The sequence below is a fragment of the Cebus imitator genome, unplaced genomic scaffold (genome assembly GCF_001604975.1).
Source record: "Cebus imitator isolate Cc_AM_T3 unplaced genomic scaffold, Cebus_imitator-1.0 Scaffold129, whole genome shotgun sequence".
Lineage (NCBI taxonomy): Eukaryota > Metazoa > Chordata > Mammalia > Primates > Cebidae > Cebus > Cebus imitator.
In genome coordinates this window covers 4,700,759-4,722,962 of record NW_016107444.1, presented here as the reverse complement: position 1 = coordinate 4,722,962, position 22,204 = coordinate 4,700,759, and the positions used below count along the sequence as shown (strand labels likewise).

At 39.9% G+C, this 22,204-nt stretch overlaps 1 protein-coding gene and 1 long non-coding RNA gene across 9 annotated transcripts in view; one reads left to right on the top strand and one right to left on the bottom strand.

Moving 5' to 3' along the window:
- Positions 1-22,204, top strand: part of ULK4 (unc-51 like kinase 4) — a 620,462-nt gene that overhangs the window by 262,743 nt on the left and 335,515 nt on the right. For 7 of the 8 annotated variants that reach the window (XR_005202208.1, XM_037742908.1, XM_017540957.2 and 4 more), the window contains one exon: positions 18,687-18,744. Coding sequence is in view for 7 of the 8 variants with exons in the window: in XM_037742908.1 (XP_037598836.1) it covers positions 18,687-18,744 (58 nt within the window). In the remaining variant the exon portion in view is untranslated. The remainder of the gene's footprint in view (positions 1-18,686; positions 18,745-22,204) is intronic. The other variant, XM_037742907.1, reaches the window with a different exon arrangement.
- The window catches only part of LOC108312811, a 420,933-nt gene that overhangs the window by 113,094 nt on the left and 285,635 nt on the right, over positions 1-22,204 (bottom strand). The window lies entirely within an intron of this gene.

Here is a 22,204-nt window from a genome sequence, read left to right as displayed (position 1 = left end):
CCCCCTCTTCTTACCCCCCTCGCACTCCAGCTTTGCTCCCCTTGTCCAGCCAGGCCTTTCTCCTGTACATTACAGCAGTTAAGGTTATAAACTAAGAAACAAATTAGCTCTGTTACCTTGGTGTAGTGAATTCTTGTGATTTTATGTTGCCATGACATTCATGTTCAACGTAAATTTAACTTTTTTATACAGAAAACAAGGCTCAGTCACCCTTGACTCGGTTTCCATTTCTACGCTATACCGAAATGGCCCAAGCCAGTGGCCAGAGATGAGAACCTAGAGGCATCTCTCCTGCCCAGCAGAGTGGGCTCCCACTCCCTGCTGCTTTCTCTAAAGGGACCTTTCAGGCATTTGCCTGTGAACTTGAAATAACCGTCTTCCCTTCCGTATGCTACCACTTGCCATGCACTTCTCTTTTTCTGTGTCTGACTTCATTCCTGCCTCATGTGACCCAGGGATGGAGGGCTGCCCTCCTGCCCAGGATTTGTAAAGAAAACTCTTTGATCTTGTTTCCTATTGTGGAGGTATATTGAGTTTGTATGTTCCAGGTGAGGAACTAGGGACGGTCCTGACAGGGATTTCCCCAGGATGCCTGGGAGAACACAGCGTCAGGCTTTCAGAGCCAGGGCAATGGTCAGGCAATCATAAACTGGACACGGGTACAATCTAGTGGGCCTTTTAGGGACTTTGCCTTTGGTCTCTGATGTCAATCTTTTCTCTTACTGATGCTGCCTCTTTCTGTTCACTCTCCTTGTGGCTCTGGTGCAAGGATGAGCATGCTTCTTACATGTGGTTTCAACCTGTGAAGCCGAGGTGTGAGTACGGAGTCATGTCTCGGGGAGAATGCCGAGGATTCAGTCATTAGAGAAAGGTGGCCAGCTGCAGAGCAGCGGGGTTCAGGGAGAGAGTGAAGCCTCAGGACCCAGGAAGAACGGACAGTGCTGGCAGAATGTGGGGGTGAGAGGCCAAAGCCCTCGGCTGGGTGGCAGGAGCATTACGGAGCACATAAGCCCCAGATGAAACAGAATTCACAGCCACATCACAGCATCCAGGGTCGGCAGGAGTCAGAGGTGCCGCATGAAAGGGTCCTGTGACCTCTGTGGGAGCCTCCTGACTGCAGCTTTCCCATTCTCCTTTCGTGCTTCCTGTGATTGAGACACTCTGTGGCCTTTTGTTCAACAGGTGTGGAATATTACAGGGCTGTATTGAACATCTATTGAGGTAATAGGCGTAAAAAGCATTTTACAAAGCTGTTAATGCAACATAAAATTATTCTGTTTACATTTAAAATCTCCTTTCTATTGGAAAATACTTGTTTTTAACCTAACCAAATTTCTTTTACTAAAATCCATATTTCTTATGCTGTTAGGCAATGGACAGTTTCCCTAAATTGGAAGTACATTCTAGAAAAGCTTTATATTCTAACTTGATTCTAAGGCTTTCTCAGTAAGTTAAGCAGTCAGTCTTATAACTTAGATTAAGTTATTTTTATATATGTTTTGTGCCTACTGGCGTATAAATTTCCTCTGGGAAGAAGTATAATGTCTGTCCATAAAGAGGACTCTATAGATCTTTGTAAAATGACCAGTTCTAAAATTTATCTACACTAAAGCTGCTGAAATGTCAACCCTGCCCTCCCCTTTTTTTGTGACAAATAACTCCCTATATATGTACCTTAATGATAATGCTTCTGCCAATTCTCAGAAGCAGATCAGCAAGAATTGCAGGCAAGGGCAGACGTTTCAAGGAGAAATGTCACAATGTTATTGCTTTCAGGGTAGACATAATGTCATACCATAACTAAACTGTTTCTTTTAGAATCTGACTCACTGATTCAAAAATTTGAAGTTCAGCTTGATGTTAGAGATTTTTAATTTAAAATGACTGTCCTTGGTCCACTAGACTGGTAAATTATGTAAACAAAAAAGCTTTGCTTATAGTCTAGTGTTCAGTCAGTTGCTGAGCAAATGTGAAATCTAAACCTCCTAACCAGCGTAGTTGGAAAGCTAAACAAAGTCCAGCTTATATTTTGGTTGATACACAAGTAGGCCAGAAGCAGCTTACTCAGCAAATCAAATATGAACCACTTTTAAGAAAGGAGGCAGGGGTGAGGGAACTGGGATCGGGGCGAGTTCGGGCTCTGGTGGGAAGATTTCCAGCTGCTGGGTATCTACAGCACCTTCCAGTCAAGTAAACACCAATTTAGTGCTGTTATGAGGGATATTTCAGATGTGATTAAGGACCCAAATTAGTTGACCTTAAAATCTGGAGATTATCTGGGTGGGCCTGTCCAATCATATGAGCCCTTTAGATGTGGTTTAGAGTTCAGAGACAGAAGTCCAAGAGATTTGAAGCTTGCGAAGGATTTGCTGTGGAGGAGACTCTTGCTTGCTGGCTTTGAGGAGAGGGCCGCATGGTACGGGGTGTGTGTGGGTCTACGAGCTGAGACCAGGAAATGAGGACTTCAGTCCGGCAGCTGCACGGAGCTGAATTCTGCCAAGGATAAGAGTGAGTTTGAAGATATATCCCCTCCACCTCCAGCCTCCAGACTGGAACTTAGCACAGCTGACCTGTTGACTCCAGCGGCTCAATATTTGTGATATTCTGATATGGTGGACCAGCCGTGCTGAGCTGGACTTCTGACCTGTAGGACTAATGCAGGTCTAACTGGACTAATAAATGGGTGTTGCTAAGTTTGTGGAAATTTGTAAGACAGCGATAGAAAACGAATACAAGGCCCCAGTGGTATTCCCCTTGGATTGGTCTGCCTGGTTCCGTAGGCCAGTGCTAATCAGACTGGTGAGGAAGCACTTATTTACTTATTGGAGACATCGAGCAGTGGAATTATCACAACTTACTGCAGCCTCGACCTCCCTGGGCTCGGATGATCCTTCTACCTCCACCTCCTGAGTAGCTGGGATTACGGGCACACACCACCATGCCTGGCCAATTTTTCTGTTTTTTGTGGAGACTGGCTTTCTCTATGTTGCCCAGGCTGGTCTCAAACTCTTGGCGCTCAAGAGATCTGCCCACCTCAGACTCCCAAGGAGCTGGGGTTATAGGCGTGCGCCACCACGCCCAGCCAAAGAAGCAGTTTAAAAATGTTCTACTTGTTGCAGACTAATACTGTGGCAGATCATCGTCTACAGAGATGTCTGCAGAACTGTTGCCCGTCTCACATGCCCTTCTGTGCTGTAGCCATGCCATGCCCCTCAGGGGTGGAGCCTAGCTGCACTCCACTCGAATCTGGACAGGCTTCATGACTCACATGCCCACGTCGCACACAATGGAAGTGGTTCTGTGGCCTCCAAAGCTGGGTTAGAAAAGCCCCTGCAGCTTCCGCCTGGTTCTCTAGGAATACCTGCTCCTCAGATGCTTCCTCTTGGCACCCAGCTGTCACGCAGAGAGGGGCCAAGCCACATGGGGAGTGCAGCTGTAGATAGACGGCCTTGTCAGCAGAGTTGACGTTGCGTCCCTTGAGTCATCCCAGCCCAGGTGCCGGAAGTGTGAGTGAGGAAGCCTTCAGGTGATCACACCCCAGATGTTCTCATCCCCCACAGCTTTGTGCCTTCCCAGCCGAGGCCGCAAACGTTGTGGAACAGAGAAGTCATCCTCACTGTGTCCTGCCGAAATTCATGACCCACACAATCCATGAGCTTCATAAAATGGTTATTGCTTTATGCCACTGAATTTGGAGTAACTAGTTATGCAGCAGGAGGTAACTAGAGTAAATATTTTGATAAAATACTCTAAAGATGAAATTCAAAAAAGACACACAGAATATAAGCAGAAATCACGGTGTCACTTCTATGCTACTCTCTTGGTCAAAGCAGTCATAAACCTGCCCAGACTCAAAAGAAGACACAAAAGAAGAGTCAAATAAATCAGAAGCCATTTTGAAAAACCTTTTACATTTTGAATAATTTTAACCTTACAGAGAAGTTTTCAAGTAGTGCAAAGAGTCTCCATGTGTCCTTCAGCCAGCTTTCACTAATGTTAACATCTTACAGAGCCATAGCACGGTTATCGGTCACCAAACTCAGGAAATCAACATTGATGTGCTGTTGACCGAACTGTGGATCGTATTCCAATTTCTCCCGTGTCCAGCTAATCCACTTTTTCTGGTTCAGGATCCGTCTGGGATCCCACATCACATTTGTTCCTCATGACTCCTTAGTCTGCAACAGTTGCTCTGCCTTTTCTCGTCTTTCATAACCGTAATATGTCTTTGTGTACTGGGTAGTTACTTCGTAAGAGGCCCCCCCATTTAAGTTTGTCTGCTGTTTTTCCGTGATTAGATTGAGTCATGCATTTTTGGCAAGAACAGCATGGAAGCGATGCTGTCCCCTCCTCCGTGCGCCCTGTTGGAGTGCACGTGAAGGCCATGTGTCTCATTACTGTCATGTGAATCCTGCTCCCTTGGGGGTGCCCACCAGGTTTCTCAGATACTATAAATACCGTAGGGGGAGGTACTGTATAAATGTCCTGTTTTTTAAAAATCATATTTTGGTGGGACCATATTTTAAAACTGTCACAAACTTCCAATTTTTTATCACTAGAGCCACAGACATAAACTATCTTTGAAATTTCCATAATCTTGTCATAGGCCTGTGGCTGTCTTTGGTCTGCAGGCCACACATTGAATAGCAGTGTTCTAGACTTCTTCCAGTTCATTTTTCCTGTTACAGTCAGATTGGAATTTGAACAGCAAATCTAGCTGTGTCATTGTGCTTAAAATCCTCAGAGGTTACTCAGAACCTTTAGGGTGAAACGGAAACTCATTAGCATTTCTTAGCATGGCATTCAGGCTGTATCATTCTGTTCTATCTGTCACACTGACCTTTTACTACTTAAAACACTCTCCTGGTAGTCTTCCTTACCCTCCTCTGCCACACCTGCTTCCTCCCCACATCAGAACTGCCCAATTCCTGCTGCCTTTCAAGGCTCACTAACGCCTCCTCTCACCAGTTTGGGCTAGCTAGGTTTTCTTCATGTTTGTTTCTTTACGTCCTGTGCGTACATGCATATCTGTGATATAAGTTAATTTCACTTTTATATTTGTTTCTATATCTGTTAACCTGCTTGACTCTGAGTTTGAGGGCATGGACTTTGAGTTGATAAGATTAGCCCTTAGCAACTGCTCAATAATGTTAATCATAAATTAAATACCGAGGTAGTTTCCAGAAATTCAAGTCCCTATGCTAAGTAAGAACTGTGTGAAAAGATGGATGCTGGAAAGGCAGAGCAGGTGCATGGAGACGGAGAAGGCTTTGAGATGAGCAGGTGGCTGGAGACAGAGAAGCCTTCGAGATGAGCAGGTGGCTGGAGACAGAGAAGCCTTCGAGATGAGCAGGTGGCTGGAGACGGAGAAGCCTTCGAGATGAGCAGGTGGCTGGAGACGGAGAAGCCTTCAAGATGAGCAGGTGGCTGGAGACGGAGAAGCCTTTGAAATGAGCAGGTGCATGGAGAAGGAAAAGCGTTTGAGATGAGCAGGTGCACGGAGACGGAGAAGCCTTTGGAGATGACAGTGTGTCGTTGATTGACAGGCTTGGCTCACAGAGACAGTGGACCTGGACTTACGGCATCATGTGTCTTGCCTCCTGTGTCTTGTCTATTCTTCTTATGGGTAGATAAAACTGCAGGCAAGCAAGTGAACCTAAGACAGGGCAGCTCCATCTACCAACCTAGTGATCTCCTTGGACCTGTCCTATCACTCTTGGGGGAGCTGATTTCTATGTCCTGCAAAACTGAGCTCAGAACAGGTAGAAATTCTTTCCCTTCTTTACCTCTCTCTTCCCCTGGTTCCTCTGCTTCTGAATAAACAGGACTAAGGCGGGGTAGGGCAGGAGAGACTTCATTCCTCTTAACTTGATTCTTCCCTCATCCCTACCTGGCCTCGAGACAAAACTTTTAAATTTTAAAGGAAAGTTAGAAAATGTTAATAATGGTGTGGAATTTAGCCCAACCTACTTCTTTATCTCTCTGAATATAAATGAAGTTAGTCTCCTTGTTCCTACTTTCCCAAAATTGCAGCTTTATATCTAAATATTATCAGATTTACTTTCTATTTAGCCTTTGTTTTCAATGCACATGAAATACAGCTGTGCCAGGAAATAAAGACCAATGCCACTGCATTCCTTAGGCCACTGCTATGACTTTACCTCAAAAGCATGTATACCCGCATTCCATAGGCCACTGCTATGACTTTACCTCAAAAGCATGTATATGTTTTTACATTAAAAGTATTAACTTAGTATTTAAAGTATGTGTTTTAATTATTTAATAATCACAGCACATTTTGTGACAGAATCCTCTTATAGATTAGTTTTTGCTTGTAGCTTCCATAGACGAATCCTAGCTAAATAATTATCATAATTTAATTATATGGTTTATTTAAATAGTACTTAAATACATGACACTTGAAATACTGTGTATTGATACTTGGACTATAGAACATTAATAAATTTTTAAAATATTGTCAACATGAAGGGTATCATTTAGACACAGGAGGGAGTTAGAATGTGAAATAGTGTATTCTAAAAGTTTGTAGAAGTTTATTCAAAACCTGATAATTGAAACACTACCTCCTTTGTTAATAATATAAACCACAGATACACAAAATCAATTCTGGACCAAAACTTTGTAAGGGGGACTCAACCACAGGCAATCTGTCATCAAATGGCACCGTTAAAGGGGAAAGCAACCAAGCAACCCCAGGGTAAAGTGGCCCTGGAAACTGCGTCTGGGAAGCGCAGTGTACTTCAGTTTACTTACCTGGAGTTACTTCAACACATTGTGCTTAGCTGGCTAAAGGAAGAAAATGTGCTGTCATATTGTAAATACGTTCACAATCCTTTGAAGGTCAGAGATCATTTCAAAAAGATCTTCATTTTGTTTGGTTTTGGTTTTAAAAAAACTGTAAGTTAATCTTTTCACTTCTTGTCCTTCAGACTGTCCATAAATTACAGACATTTCGTTCCTTTAGGATTTATGGTACAACAAGCTCATGTAGTAAAATGATACAGATGTTGAGTCATGGTGGCCAAGCACAGCAGAGCCCAGCAGTAAAACAGCCTTTTGTGTTGTGATTTTCTAAGGTCTGCTATAATTGTTTAAGACTTGCTATCTGTTAACTCTCTAGAAATCAGCAATATCAACTTTTTTTTAGTGGCAAGCCTCATCCTCCTTGGCCTACAGAGGCCTGAGCACTGGAGCTGCTCTCCAGAGTGTACATCAAATGAATGGTGCGCTGAGTAGATGGCGCCACGACCCAGAGTACGTTGGGGTTTGATTAGTGTCTCCACCAGCTGGACCTATGCTTGTGTGAGAGGAGATGCTTAAAGTAAGGCGACTGACTTTTTAAAATCACATTCCAAGAACATACCGAGTCCAGATAGCACACTGGGAGGCTGTGACAGGCAGGTCACGAAGTCAAGAGATTGAGACCATCCTGGCCAATATGGTGAAACCCTGTCTCTACTAAAAAAAAAAAAAAAAAAAAGAACATACTGAAAGACAAATGAGTATTGTCTCTAAAGCAATGTCCTTAAATCTGTAGATATTATCAAAAGTTGTTCAATTCATGGTTAAAAAGAAGAAAAGCATTTTATGCTACTGCTCAATACATTACAGAACAATACTATGTCCAATACCCTTGGATATTCTTTGTTTCATTATTTTTAATTAAAAACATGCTAGTTAATATCCAGTAAACTCGTCTCATTGTCCACTTACTGATCACTTCCTGCAATTTAGAAAAATTCTGCTTTAGAGAATTGTAAATGTTTGCAGCTACCTGTCTTCCTTACTTGCTTGAAATTCTTCTGTTGAAATTACATTTGAGGTCAGTTCATAAGTCAGAGAAAACAATATAGAAATTTTTTTAACTAAAAAAAATGACTGTGGAGCCTGGCAAGATGGCCGAATAGGAATAGCTCCAGTCTGCGGCTCCCAGTGAGGTCAATGCAGAAGGCAGGTGATCTCTGAGGTACCTGGCCCATCTCGCTGGGACTGCTTAGACAGTGGTGAAGCCCACAGAGGATGAGCTGAAGCAGGGTGGGGCATCGCCTCACCTGGGAAGCACAAGGGGTCAGGGAGCTCTTTCTTCTGACTTGAAACCAAAAAAAAAAAAAAAAAAAAAAAAAAAAAGACAAGGGCATTACGTAGTAGTAAAGGGATCAATGCAACAAGAAGAACTACCCATCCTAAATGTATATATGTGCCCAGTACATGAGAAACCAGATTCATAAAGCAAGTCCTTAGAGACTGACAGAGAAATGTGAACTCTCACACAGTAATAGTGGGAGACTTTAACACCCCACTGTCAATATTAGATTAATAAGACAAAATTAACAAGGATATTCTGGACTTGAACTTAGATCTGGACCAAGTGGACCTAACACACGTCTACAGAACTCTTCACCCCAAATCAATAGAATATACATTCTTCACAGCACCACATCTCACTTATTCTAAAATAGACCACATAATTGGCAATAAAACACTCCTCAGCAAATGCAAAAGAATGGAAATCATACCAGTCTCTCAGACCACAGTGCAATCAAATTAGACCTCAGGATTAAGAAACACACTCAAAACCACACAACTATGTGGAAACCAAACAACCTACTCCTGAATGACTAGTGGGTAAATAATGAAATTAAGGCAGAAATAAATAAGTTCTTTGAAACCAATGAGAACAATGACGCAAAGTACCAGAATCTCTGGGACACAGCTAAAGCAGTGTTAGAGTGAAATTTATAGCACTGAATGCCCACAGGAGAAAGCTGGGAAGATCTAATATCGACACCCTAACATCAGAATTAAAAGAACTAGAGAAGCAAGAGTAAAGAAATTCAAGAGTTAGCAAAAGACAAGAAAAAACTAAGATCAGAGCAGAAGTGAAGGAAATACAGACATAAAAAACCCTTCCAAAAAAAAAAATCAGTGTATCCAGGAGCTGGTTTTTTTTAAAAAAATTAACAAAATAGATAGACTGCTAGCCAGACTAATAAGAAGAAAAGAGAGAAGAATCAAATAGATGCAATAAAAATTGATAAAGCTGATATCACCAGTGATCCCACAGAAATACAACTACCATTAGAGAATACTATAAACACCTCTACACAAATAAACTAGAAAATCTAGAAGAAATGGATAAATCCCTGGACACATACACCCTCCCAAGACTAAACCAGGGAGAAGTCAAATCCCTGAATAGCCTAATATCAAGTTCTGAAATTGAGGCAGTAATTAATAGCCCACCAACCAAACAAAGCCCAGTACCAGACAATTTCACAGTGGAATTCTACCAGAGGTACAAAGACGAGCTGGTACCATTCCTTCTGAAACTGTTCCAAACAATACAAAAAGAGAGAATCCTCCCTAACTTATTTTATGAGCCCAGCATCATCCTGATACCAAAACCTGGCAGAGACACACAAAAAAAGAAAATTTCAGGCCAATATCACTGATGATGAACATCGATGGGAAAATCCTCAGTAAAATACTGGAAAACCAAATCCAGCAGCACATTAAGAAGTTTATCCACCATGATCAAGTTGGCGTCATCCCTGGGATGCAAGGCTAGTTCAACATACACAATAATTTATCACATAAACAGAATCAAAGACAAAAACCACATGATAATTTCAATAGATGCAGAAAAGGCCTTTCATGAAATTCAACACTGCTTCATGCTAAAAACTCTCAATAAACTAAATATTGATGGAACATATCTCAAAAGAATAAGAGCTATTTATAACAAACCCACAGCCAAAATCATACTGAATGGGCAAAAGCTGGAAGCATTCCCTTTGAAAACCAGCACAAGACAAGGATGCCCTCTCTCACCACTCCTGTTAAACATAGTATTGGAAGTTCCTGCAAATGCAGTTGGGTAAGAGAAAGAAATAAAGGGTATTCAGTTAGGAAGAGAGGACGTCAAATTGTCCCTATTTGCAGAGGACATGATTGTATATTTAGGAAACCCCATCATCTCAGCCCAAAATTTCCTGAAGCTGATAAGCAACTTCAGCAAAGACTCAGAATACAAAATCAATGTGCAAAAACCACAAGCATTCCTATACACCAGTAAAGACAAACCCATTCACAATTGCTACAAAGAGAATGAAATACCTAGGCACACTACTTCCAAAGGATGTGAAGGACCTCTTCAAGGAGGAGAACAAACCACTGCTCAAGGAAATAAGAGAGGACATAAGCAAATGGAAAAGCATTCTATGCTCATGGATAGCAAGAATCAATATCGTGAAAATGGCCATACTGCCCAAAGTAATTTATAGATTCAATGCTATCCCCATCAGGCTACCATTGACTTTCTTCACAGCGTTAGAAAAAGCTACTTTAAATTTTGTACGGAACCAAAAAAGAGCCTGTATAGCCAAAACAATCCTGGGCAAGAAGAACAAAGCTGGAAGCATCATGCTACTTGACTTCAAACTATACTACAAGGTTGTACAGTAAGCCAGATAGCTTGGTACTGGCACCAAAATTGATATGTAGACCAATGGGAATGAAACAGAAGCCTCAGAAATAATGCCACCCTTCTACAACCATCTGACCTTTGACAGAACTGACAAAATCAAGCAATGGGGAAAGGATTCCCTATTTAATAAATGGTGTTGTGAAAACTGGCTAGCTATATGCAGAAAATTGAAACTAGACCCCTTCCTTACACTTTATACAAAAATTAACTCAAGATGGATTAATGACTTAAATGTAAGACCTAAAACCATAAAAACCATAGAAGACTACTAGGCAATATCATTCAAGACAGGAATGGGCAAAGACTTCATGACTAAAACACCAAAAGCAATAGCAACCAAAAGCAAAGTAGACAAATGGAATCTAATTAAACTGATGAACTTCTGCACAGCAGAAGAAACTATCATCAGAGTGAACAGGCAGCCAACAGAATGGGAGAAAATGTTTGCAATCTACTCATCTGACAAAGGGCTAATATCCAGAATCTACAAAGAATTTAAACAAATTTAAAAGAAAACAACCCCATCCAAAAGTGGGCAAATGGTATGAACAGACACTTTTCAAAAGAAGACATTTATGTGGCCAAAAAACACCTGAAAAAAAGCTCATCATCACTGGTCATTAGGGAAATGCAAATCAAACCACAATGAGATACCATCTCATGCTGGTTAGAATGGTCATAATTAAAAAGTCAGGAAACGACAGATGCTGGAGTGGATGTGGAGAAATAGGAACGCTTTACACCATTGGTGGGAGTGTAAATTATTTCATCCATTGTGGAAGACAGTGTGATAATTTTTCTAAGATCAAGAACCAGAAATACCATTTGACCCAGCAATCATATTAGTGGGTATATACCCAAGGTATTAGAAATTATTCCACTGTAAAGACACATGCACGTGTGTGTTTCTTGCAGCACTTTTCTCAATAGCAAAGACTTGGAACCAACCCAAATGTCCATCAATGATAGACTGGATAAAGAAAATGTAGTACATATTTACCGTGGAATACTATGCAGCCATAAAAAAGGATGAGTTCTTGCTCTTTGCAGGGACATGAATGAAGCTGGAAACCATCATTCTCAGCAAACTAACACAGGAACAGAAAACCAAACGCTGCATGTTCTCACTCATAATTGGGAGTTGAACAATGAGAACATATGGACACAGGGAGGAGAACATCACACACCAGGGCCTTTTAGGGCATGGGGGGATAGGATAGGGACAACATTAAGAGAAATACCTAACGTAGATGACAGGTTGATGGGTGCAGGAAACCACCATGGCACATGTATACCTGTGTAACAAACCTGCACATTCTACACATGTATCTCACAACTTAAAAGTATAATAAAAAAAGTTACATAGCTTGAATTCTCTTTTTATTCACTGTGGAATAATTTAGAGCTACATAATTAGTCAAATCAAAGAACAAATTTGTTATGGTTTGTTGTATTCAGAAGAATGTGAGAATGGAATGTTAGCATTTACAGTCAAAGAGACTTAGCTGATAATTCACGCCAGCCTGTGCATCATGCAGAAACCTGGAGAAGAGCTAGCTTCAATTCTTAAGAAGGAATTATGGTAGTTTTGTGTGGTTATGCCTTAGAATGTAGTTTAAAACACATCGTCAAAAGGCCAGTGTTGTGCGTGATGCTCTGGATCTTCCAGGTACCATTGGAGAAGTTGTGGCATTTATGATCTTCTGATGTTATTGGCCTCGGTTGCTAGGGCAACTCTGAGACGTATGTGCTTGGCTATTTTAGTCCAAGCCTAATAATAGTATCTATCATAAAAATTTAAGAAGACCAGTTTAAGAAAAGAGGTAGTTAACATCTAGGAAGCCCAGGAGGAAGACTGTGAATGTGTTGGTCTGAAGCTCCTCGTGGTTTTGAGTCTGTGCATTTCCTGTCTTACCCAGGCATGATGTAAAGAGCCTCAGCCTCACTTATGAGCCTTCAATTGCCTAGAAAGGTAGAAATATAAATGAACTTAATATTTGTTACCAAAACGCCTTTTGTTGAAACTATAGAACTAATCACATTTATTAATTTTTAAATTTATCAACATTATTTATTTTAAATTTTATTTTTAACTGACAATTGTAATTGTGTATGGCATACACAGTAATGTTATACATATATACATTGTGGAGTAAGTCGGGCTAATTATCAAATCCATCACTTCATATATTTATCATTTCTTTGTGGTGGGAACACTTAAAATGTACTCTTGTAATAATTTTGAAATATATATTACATTATTATTAACCAACTTATTCCTTCTGTCTAGACAGCTTAACTTTGACCCCTTTGATTTATATCTCTCCTTTCCTTGCCCACACCTTCCCACTCTGGTAACCACCATTCTACCCTCTACTTTTATGAGTTTGACTTTTTTAGGTTCCACATATAAGCGAGATCATGTAGTATTCAGTTTTCTGTGCTTGGCTTTTTACACTAGGGATAATTCATCCATGTTGTCACATATGATAGAGTTTCTTGTTTCCTTAAGGCTGACAAGTATTCCATTGTGTACACATGCTGCATTTTTTTCTATTCTTTCATCCACTGATGGGCATTTAAGTTGTTTTCATATCTTGGCTATTGTGAGTAATACTGTAATGAACAGTAATCACATTTATCTTTGCTAGACATCAAGTTAGACTTTCTAAGTGCTTCAGTCTTTAGTAAATCTCTCTGTGTCTCATTAGCTCTTCACAAATATATGTAAATACTGTGGTCTTTTTTGGTTAGTCTCATAGGCTTTTCTTTTATGAATGTATTATCATAGACAAATGAGCTCCTGGGAGGCCAGTTGTTAAAATTCCCTTCCCATCCATGACCATTTAATCATACTATTAAATATTTGTTGTTTTCTGTGAAATAGACAAACTGCACATACCTACAACATGTGCAACATGCTTGTCTTAAGCTCTATAATTTATCATACAAAATTCTAATAAAATAGTAGAAAGGAATATGATTTTATTTCATTTTTTGGGCTGAAGCAGGAATCTGCAAACTACAGCTTTCCCAGAAACATGGCCTGCTGCCTGGTGTTTGTATATGAAGTTCTGTTGCAGCACACTCGTGCTTATTTTTTTCTATATTCTTTATGGCTGCTTTTACTTTATGATGACAGAGTTGAGTAGTTGCTATGGAGACAGTGTGTCCTGCAAAGCCTGAAGTATTTACTATTTGGACTGTTGTAGAAAAAATATTTGCTGAGCCCTGGACTAAAGTATTATTTAGAGACTCAAATACTGTTCTTTTTGAAAAGTTATTTTACTTTAAGTTCCGGGATACATGTGCAGAATGTGCAGGTTTGTTAAGTAGGTATACCTGTGCCATGGTGGTTTGCTGCACCTGTCAACCCATCATCTAGGTTTTAAGTCCCGCATGCATTAGGTATGTGTCCTAATGCTCTCCTTTCCCTTTCCCCCCACTCCCCCGATAGGCCCCAGTGTGTGATGTTCCCTCGTTGTGTTCATGTGTTCTCATTGGTCAATTCCCATTTATGAGTGAGAACATGCAGTGTTTGGTTTACTGTTCCTGTGTTAGTTTGCTGAGAATGATGGTTTCCAGCTTCTTCCATGTCCCTGCAAAGAACATGAACTCATCCTTTTTTATGGCTACAGAATATTTTATGGTGTATATGTGCCACATTTTTTTATCCAGTTCATAATTGATGAGCGTTTGGGTTGGTTCCAAGTCTTTGCCGTTGTAAATAGTGCTGCAGTAAACCTATGTGTGCATGTATCTTTATAGTAGAATGATTTATAATCCTTTGAGTGTATACCCAGTAATGAGATTGCTGGGTCAAATGATATTTCTGGTTCTAGATGCTTGAGAGATCATCACGCTGTCTTCCTCAATGACTGAACTAATTTACACTCCCACCAACAGTGTAAAGCGTTCCTGTTTCTCCACATCCACTTCAGCATCTGTTGTTTCCTGCCCTTTTTAATAATCACCATTCTAACTGGTGTGAGATGGTATCTTGTTGTGGTTTTGATTTGCATTTCCCTAATGACCAGTGATGATGAGGTCTTTTTCATATGTTTGTTGGCCACCTAAATGTCGTCTTTTAAAAAGTGTCTGTTCCTATCCTTTGCCCACTTTTTGATGGGATGTGTGTTTTTTTCTTCTAAATTTGTTTAAGTTCCTTGTGGATTCTGGATGTTAGACTTTTGCGAGATAGAAAAATTGTAAAAATTTTCTCCCATTCTGTTGGTGGCCTGTTCACTCTGATGCTAGTTTCTTTTGCTGTTCAGAAGCTCTTTAGTTTGATTAGATTCCATTTGTCAGTTTTGTCTTTTGTTACAATTGCTTTTGGTGTTTTAGTCATGAAATCTTTGCCCGTTCCTGTGTCCTGAATGGTATTGCCTAGATTTTCTTCTAGGGTTTTTATGGTTTGGGGTTTTACATTTAAGTCTTTACTCCGTCTTGAGTTAATTTTTGTATAAGGTGTAAGGAAGGGATCCAGTTTCAGCTTCCTGCATATGGCTAGCCAGTTTTCATATGGCTAGATAAAATAAAATAGATAATCTTTTCTTCATTGCTTGTTTTTGTCAGGTTTCTTGAAGATCAGATGGTTGTAGATGTCTGGCGTTATTTTTGAGGTCTCTGTTTTGTTCCATTTGTCTATACATCTGCTTTGGTACCAGTACTATGCTATTCAGGTTACTGTAGACTTGTGGTATAGCTTGCAGTCAGGTAGCATGATGCCTCCAGCTTTGTTCTTTTTGCTTAGGATTGTCTTGACTATATAGGCTCTTTTTTGGTTCCATATGATATTTAAAGTAGTTTTTTTCTGAATCTGTGAAGATAGTCAATGGTAGCCTGATGGGGATAGCATTGAATCTATGTTACTTTGGGCAGTATGGCCATTTTCATGATACTGATTGTTCCTATCTGTGAGCATGGAATGTTTTTCCATCTGTTTGTGTCCTCTCTTATTTCCTCGAGCAGTGGTTTGTAGTTCTCCTTGAAGAAGTCCTTCACATCCCTTGTAAGTTGTATTCCTAAGTAATCTATTCTCTTTGTAGCAACTGTGAATAGAAGTCCAGTCATAATTTGACTCTCTGCTTGTCTATTGTTGGTGTATAGGAATGCTTATGGATTTTGCACATTAGTTTTGTATCCTGAGTCTTTGCTGAAGTTGCTCATCAGCTTAAGGAGATTTTGGCCTGAGTTGATGGGGTTTTCAAAATATGCAATCATGTTGTTGCAAACCAAGAGAATTTGACTTCCTCTCTTCCTATTTGAATAACCATTATTTCTTTCTCTTGCCTGATTGCCCTGGCCAGAACGTCCAGTACTATATTGCATCAGAGTGGTGAGAGAGGGCATCCTTGTCTTGTGCTGGTTTTCAAAGGGAATGCTTCCAGCGTTTGCCCTTTCAGTGAGATATTTGCTGTGGGTTTGTCATGAATAGCTCTTATTATTTTGATATACATCCCATCAATACCTAGTTTATTGAGAGTTTTTCTCAAGAAGGGGTGTTGAATTTTGTTGAAGGCCTTTTCTGCATCTATTGAGATAACCAGTAGGTTTTTGTCATCGGTTCTGTTTATGTGATGGATTACGTTTATTGATTTGCATATGTTGAGCCAGTCTTACATCCCAGGAATGAAGCCAACTTTATTGTGGTGGATAAACTTTTTGATGTGCTGCTGGATTGGGTTTGCCAGTATTTTATTGAGGATTTTCACATCAATGTTCATCAGGGATATTGGCCTGAAATTTTCTTTTTTTGTGTGTCTCTGCCAGGTTTTGGTATCAGGATGAGCTGGCCTCATAAAATGAGCTAGGGAGGATTCCCTCTTTTTCTACTGTTTGGAATAGTTTCAGAAGGAATGGTACCAGCTCGTCTTTGTACCTCTGGTAGAATTCGGCTGTGAATCCTTCTTGTCCTGGGCTTTTATTGGTTGGTGGGCTGTTAATTTCTGCCCCAATTTCATAACTTGATATTGGGCAATTCAGGGATTTGACTTCTTCCTGGTTTAGTCTTGGGAGGGTGTATGTGTCCAGGAATTTATCCATTTCTTCTAGATTTTCTCGTTTATTTGTGTTGAGATGTTTGTAGTATTCTCTGATGGTAGTTTGTATTTCTGTGGGATTGGCGGTAATCTGTTCTTTATCATTTCTTATCGTGTCTGTTTGATTCTTCTCTCTTTTCTTCTTTGTTAGTCTAGCTAGTGGTCCATCTATTTTGTTAATCTTTTAAAAAAAACTAGCTTCTGGATTTGTTGATTTTTTTGGAAGGGTTTTTTTTTTTTGTGTCTGTAGCTCCTTCAGTTCTGCTCTGATTGTAGTTATTTCTTGTCTTTTGCTAGCTTTTTAATTCCTTTGCTCTTGCTTTTCTAGTTCTTTTTACTGTGTTGTTAGGGTGTTGATTTTACATCTTTCCAGCTTTCTGTTGTGGTTGTTTAGTGCTGTAAGTTTTCCTCCTAACACAGCTTTAGCTGTATCCCAGAGATTCTGGTATGTTGTCTCTTTGTTCTTGTTGGTTTCAAAGAACTTCTTTCTTTCTGCCTTAATGTCATTATTTAGCCAGTAGTCATTCAGGAGCAGGTTGTTCAATTTCCAAGTAGTTTTGCGGTTTTGAGTGAGTTACTTAATCCTGAGTTCTAATTTGATTGCATTGTGGTTTAAGAGGCTGTTTATTATGATTTCTGTTCTTGTGCATTTGCTGAGAAGTGTTTTCCTTCCAGTTATGTGATCAGAAGTATATGCTATCTCACTCTGAGAAGAATGTATATATTCTGTTGATTTTTGGTGGCAAGTTCTGTAGATGTCTATTAGGTCCACTTGGTCCAGGGCTGAGTTTAAGTTCTGAATATCCTTGTTAATTTTCTATCTCGTTGATCTAATATTGACAGCATCGTGTTAAAGTCTTTCACTAATATAAGTTTACTATAATAAAATTAATTTCATTAAGTTGATCTTCAGTCTCTGATAGCCTTTCTTCCAGTTGATTGATTTGGCTTTTGACAGTCGTGTATGCTTCACGAACTTTTCGTGCTGTGTTTTTCAGCTCCATCAGGTCATTTAGCTCCTCTCTAAACTGGTTATTCTAGTAAGCAGTCCCTGTAACCTTTTATCAAGGCTCTTAGCTTCCTGGCATTGGGTTGGAACATGCTTTTTCAGCTCAGAGGAGTTTGTTATTACCCACCTTCTGAAGCCTGCTCTGTCATTTCCTCAATATCACTCTCCATTCAGCTTTTTACCCTTGCTGGAGAGGAGTTGCGATCATTTGGAGGAGCAGAGGCATTCTGGTGTTTTGAATTTTTGTGTTTTTGTGCTGGGCTTTCCTCATCTTCATGCATTTATCTACCTTTGAGCTTTGAGGCTGATGGCCTTTCGATGGGGTTTTTGTGTGGGTGTCCTTTATGTTGATGTTCATGCTTTTGCTTTCTGTTTGTTAGTTTTTCTTCTAACTGTGAGGCCCCTCTTACCTCAGTCAGAAATGCAGAAATCACCGGCCTTCTGCATTGGTCTCTCTGGGAGCTACAAATCGGAGTTGTTTCTATTTAGCCATCTCGGCCCCTCCCTGGATGTCACAAATATTGTTCTTAATCAAAACTGTGACTTTTGAATGGCTTAGATTTTTATGAAGCCTGTTTTTTCTTAATGTTTGTGAGAAAATTCTTCTATTACAATTGATGACAATTGATAACTAGATTTGATGAGGGAAAGTACCTAGAGTCTACCAGGTGATTGGTATCTAATTTTTAAAAAATTAGAGGTCATTAAAATTTATCGTACATTAATTCCTTAATGCTGAGAAGACAGCTAATGAGGCATATATAAAAAAAATTACAGTGTATAATTCTTATGATTTAACTGTGCAGTGAGGTTACATTATTTCAGCTGATATTACTGGTTTTGATAGTCTTTATAATCATTGTGAATTTTGATTCTTATATTAAAAGTACCAATCTATGTGGGATTTCACTTGGTATTCATCAATAAGGCTAAGCTAGTAGTCCCTTGCAAAAAGCCTCATATTTCTTGTTTAATTGCTGTAGTTCAGTGTCTTAAAAATGAATGTTTAATCTTATGATTTGTTAGTCATGGAATTTTAGCTATAAAACATGGGGGCTGAGTGCTTCATATTAGGGCATCAGTTGAAATATGAGTTGTCTAATGTGTATCTATCTTTTTATCTTTTTTTTTTTAACAGACTTGTGGAAGAAAGCAAACTGATCCCACTCATTTTTGAAGTAATTCTGGTAAGAACGGAAATGTTTTTTTAAATCCAAATGAAATTTTAAAATTGTAAAGATTTTAACCATGTTGTATGGCTGGGTTGCTTACCCTGACTTTGCCCTGAAGGACTGTGTGTCCATCATCATCACCCTTAACCTCATTGGAATTCAGCTTCCTCATCTTTAAAGGAATGTCAAGCTCTGAAATTATGTGGGGACACTGGTTAATGACCGCCCTCCTTCCACAGATCCTTTACATTTTAGTTCTGTTGTGTTAAACAATATGTATTTTTTGACATAGATTACTTTATCTGAGGTTGGTTTGCATAGAGAGGGAAGAATGATTATTGCTACACTTCAGTATGAATTTTCTGGTGCTCAGTATGAAGCCCTCTGGCTTCGCAGCTACTGGGCACCAGATCAACAGTTTTATGCCTGTGGTCAGAAAGTTTTCTTCAGAACTTAGAATGGCCTTGCTCCTGTACACCATTTTTTCTGTTCACAGAATACAATTTAATTTAAAGCTGTCTGTTAAAGAAAATCTTTTCTTTGTGTTTCCTATATGTCAAGAATAAAATGGGATGCAGTATCGACTTTCTTTGTCTCTGATAAATTCCTAATGATACCAAATACAGATTTGTGAATTAGGCTGGAAATTGAGTCGGTGCTTACAGGCAAGTGCCCATTGTCAAAGAAAGGTTCTCTTGTACCTGGATGTGCTATCTCCTATTACTGAGTAGTTTACTTCCCTAGCTCAGTAACAGCACAAGGGACAACAGAGGGGCGGGGCACTTCCCCAGCCAGATCAGCCTAACCTACCTAGGTCATCCATGGGGCAACATGAGTTGTGATAGTCTGATAACCCTGCACATGGAAAATCAACTTTCTTTAATCATCTTAAAATATTATTCTAGAAATCATTTGTGTGCTGTCATGTCCATATGGTGAAAACTTTTATTTTCCTTAGCTGCAGATTACCCTTACCCTTTCAGGACTGCTGAGTGGATTTGCTGAGCTATTTGTACTGGGTGGGGAGCAGAGATGGGAATGGATACTATTCCCAAAGCATGTTCAGGTAGCAAGATGACCGCTGCCTCGATGAGTGGCACATGTCATGTTAGAGCCTGGACTGAATTGCTTAGAATTGTGAAAGAGGATTTTAGAGACAATGGTAGGAGACGGGATGGAGAATGCGCAGATAAAGAAACGTGGAGATCAAGACCTGTCTGATGAAGATGTGCAGCTTTACCAGTGATATGGATGTGTAGGTCTTCCCACCTTCAGTCAGATGCACATTGCGTGCCGGTTTGTTATGGAGTTGGGTTTGTTTTGGAGGGCAGCAGTGCAGCATACTGCTGAGTTTAGCCACATGGTTGGACTCAGCCACATTTGAATGCATTTGGAAAGAGACTCATCCTACAGACAGCCTTAATGGGTCCATGTGATTCATCCTCTTGCTGTGTCAGGAGGGCTTTGAGCCTGTTAGGTCAATACAACTCCTTTTGTGGCTGACAGAAAGTTCTTACCTTATTCTTTGGCAGTCATCTTAAGGTCTAAAATTTCACCATAACAAATTCCTTTTTGTAGGTTACCAGAACCTCTTCATACTTGGTTAATCTCTGTATACCGAGCACCCAGCAAGTGTTTCATATTTTACAAAACATAATAAATGTTTAAATAATTGATTAATGCCACAATTTGAACTCTTGTCATTGTGGTGTAGCTGTCATAGGGAATGGGTAGAAGGTGACATCTACTCTGCAGATCACCAGATCAGTATTTTAGCCAGTCCTGAGCCCTTTGACCTTGCAGGTATGTCTGGGATGATGCTCTTTCTCTAACCAGAGAAGTTCCATGCTCAGATTTCTTGTAGGACATTATCTGAAAAAGAGATCTTGCTGCTAAAATGTAAGGAAGAAAAGTGTTGGAAATCACTGCTTTATGAGGCAAGATTTTGATGTCCTTGAAGAGCATTATTAAATTCCTATTCTACTTTTGTCTTTTTTGAGTTGAATCATCTCAAATTTTTTCTGTGTAGAAATACATTTCAATCAATGAGGTGTCTTTGTAGCAGTTACCCTGTGAACTATTACTTTGTCCTTTTCAAATTGTTGTCACCAAGCTAGATGTAATACAGTATTTTCTTGATTCTATGATGCACACATTTTTTTTTTTCAGATTTTAGCATTTCTGAAACTGTGATATACTTTCCAAATCACTGGTGTTTTACAGTTGCTTTCAGCAGGTGACCTGGTTGTCATTGCCTTAACCAATTTATTTCACTTTTATTTTCCTTTCTGTAAATGCCTAAAAGTGATATATTATAAAAATCTATGTCTGAATAAGTCTAAAAGGCTCTTTCAATAAAAAGAAGATAAAAATTCTAAGTAATAAGAAACCATGTCATAGTTTGGCAGCATTTTTCTTTCTTAGTGCTTGATAAAATAATGGTGCATCTTAGAACTGATGGATTTCTAGTTTCAAGGAAACATAGTATATATTTCACTTTGGGTTTGTGTCTAAGTTTGAGGGCCTTGGTGGTGTCTAGCATATGTATGCCAGCTGCTTTGCCGTGATTTGATCAGAATAAGGCATAATGAGAAGATTGTGTGGGGCGCTGTGTGTTGGCTGCCACTTCTGCCTTCTGGCTACCCATTAAGACAACAGCAAAACAACATTTGATTCATTTAGCTGGCAGTCTACTGTGACCTCCTGATGACTTTTTTCTTTACTCTCAGCTCCTCACTGTTTCCCAGCTTCTGTCTGATGTACTTAAAACCTGCTTACGAGCTTTGTAACTTCCTTCTTCCTTTCTAGAGTGTCTCCTACTATGTGTTCCTCTCCTAGATGTCTTCCATTAAGACAGTGAGGGATGGCAGTAGGGTGGGGTGGTTGGGGAGGGATAACATTGGGAGAAATGCCTGATGTAGGTGACAGGGGACAGAGGCAGCAGACCACCATGGCATGTGTGTACCTATGCAACAGTCCTGCAAGACCTGCACATGTACTCCAAAACTTAAAGTATTTAAAAAAAAAAAGAAAAGAAAAGAAAAGAAAGAAGGTGAGCCTGTCTCTTCTGATGTGCAGGAACTGCAGGCAGCTCTTCTATTTTTTCCTGTAGGAATGCAGGCAGATGAGGTGAAGTGACTACAGTTCTGAATTTGACATCCTATCTATGTAAAATAGCCAAGTGGAAATCTTAGGAAGAACAGACATTTCCTGAGTTGTGTGGCAAACCACGAGCTCCAAGTATGGATTCAAACTGGTTAAATAAGGAACCAATTGAAATTAATTTTTATTAGTTTGGAAAAAAATTAAGTTCTCTCCATTGTCACTACCTCCTGAGGAGGCACAGTGCTACTTTCTACCTGGATGGCTCATAGGGAGGCGCTCTTGAGTTCACGCTGCACGGGGAGAGTGATGTGTACGCAGGTGGTCAGGTGGGGGCATGATAGCAGCTGCACGTGGTCAGGTGGGGGCATGA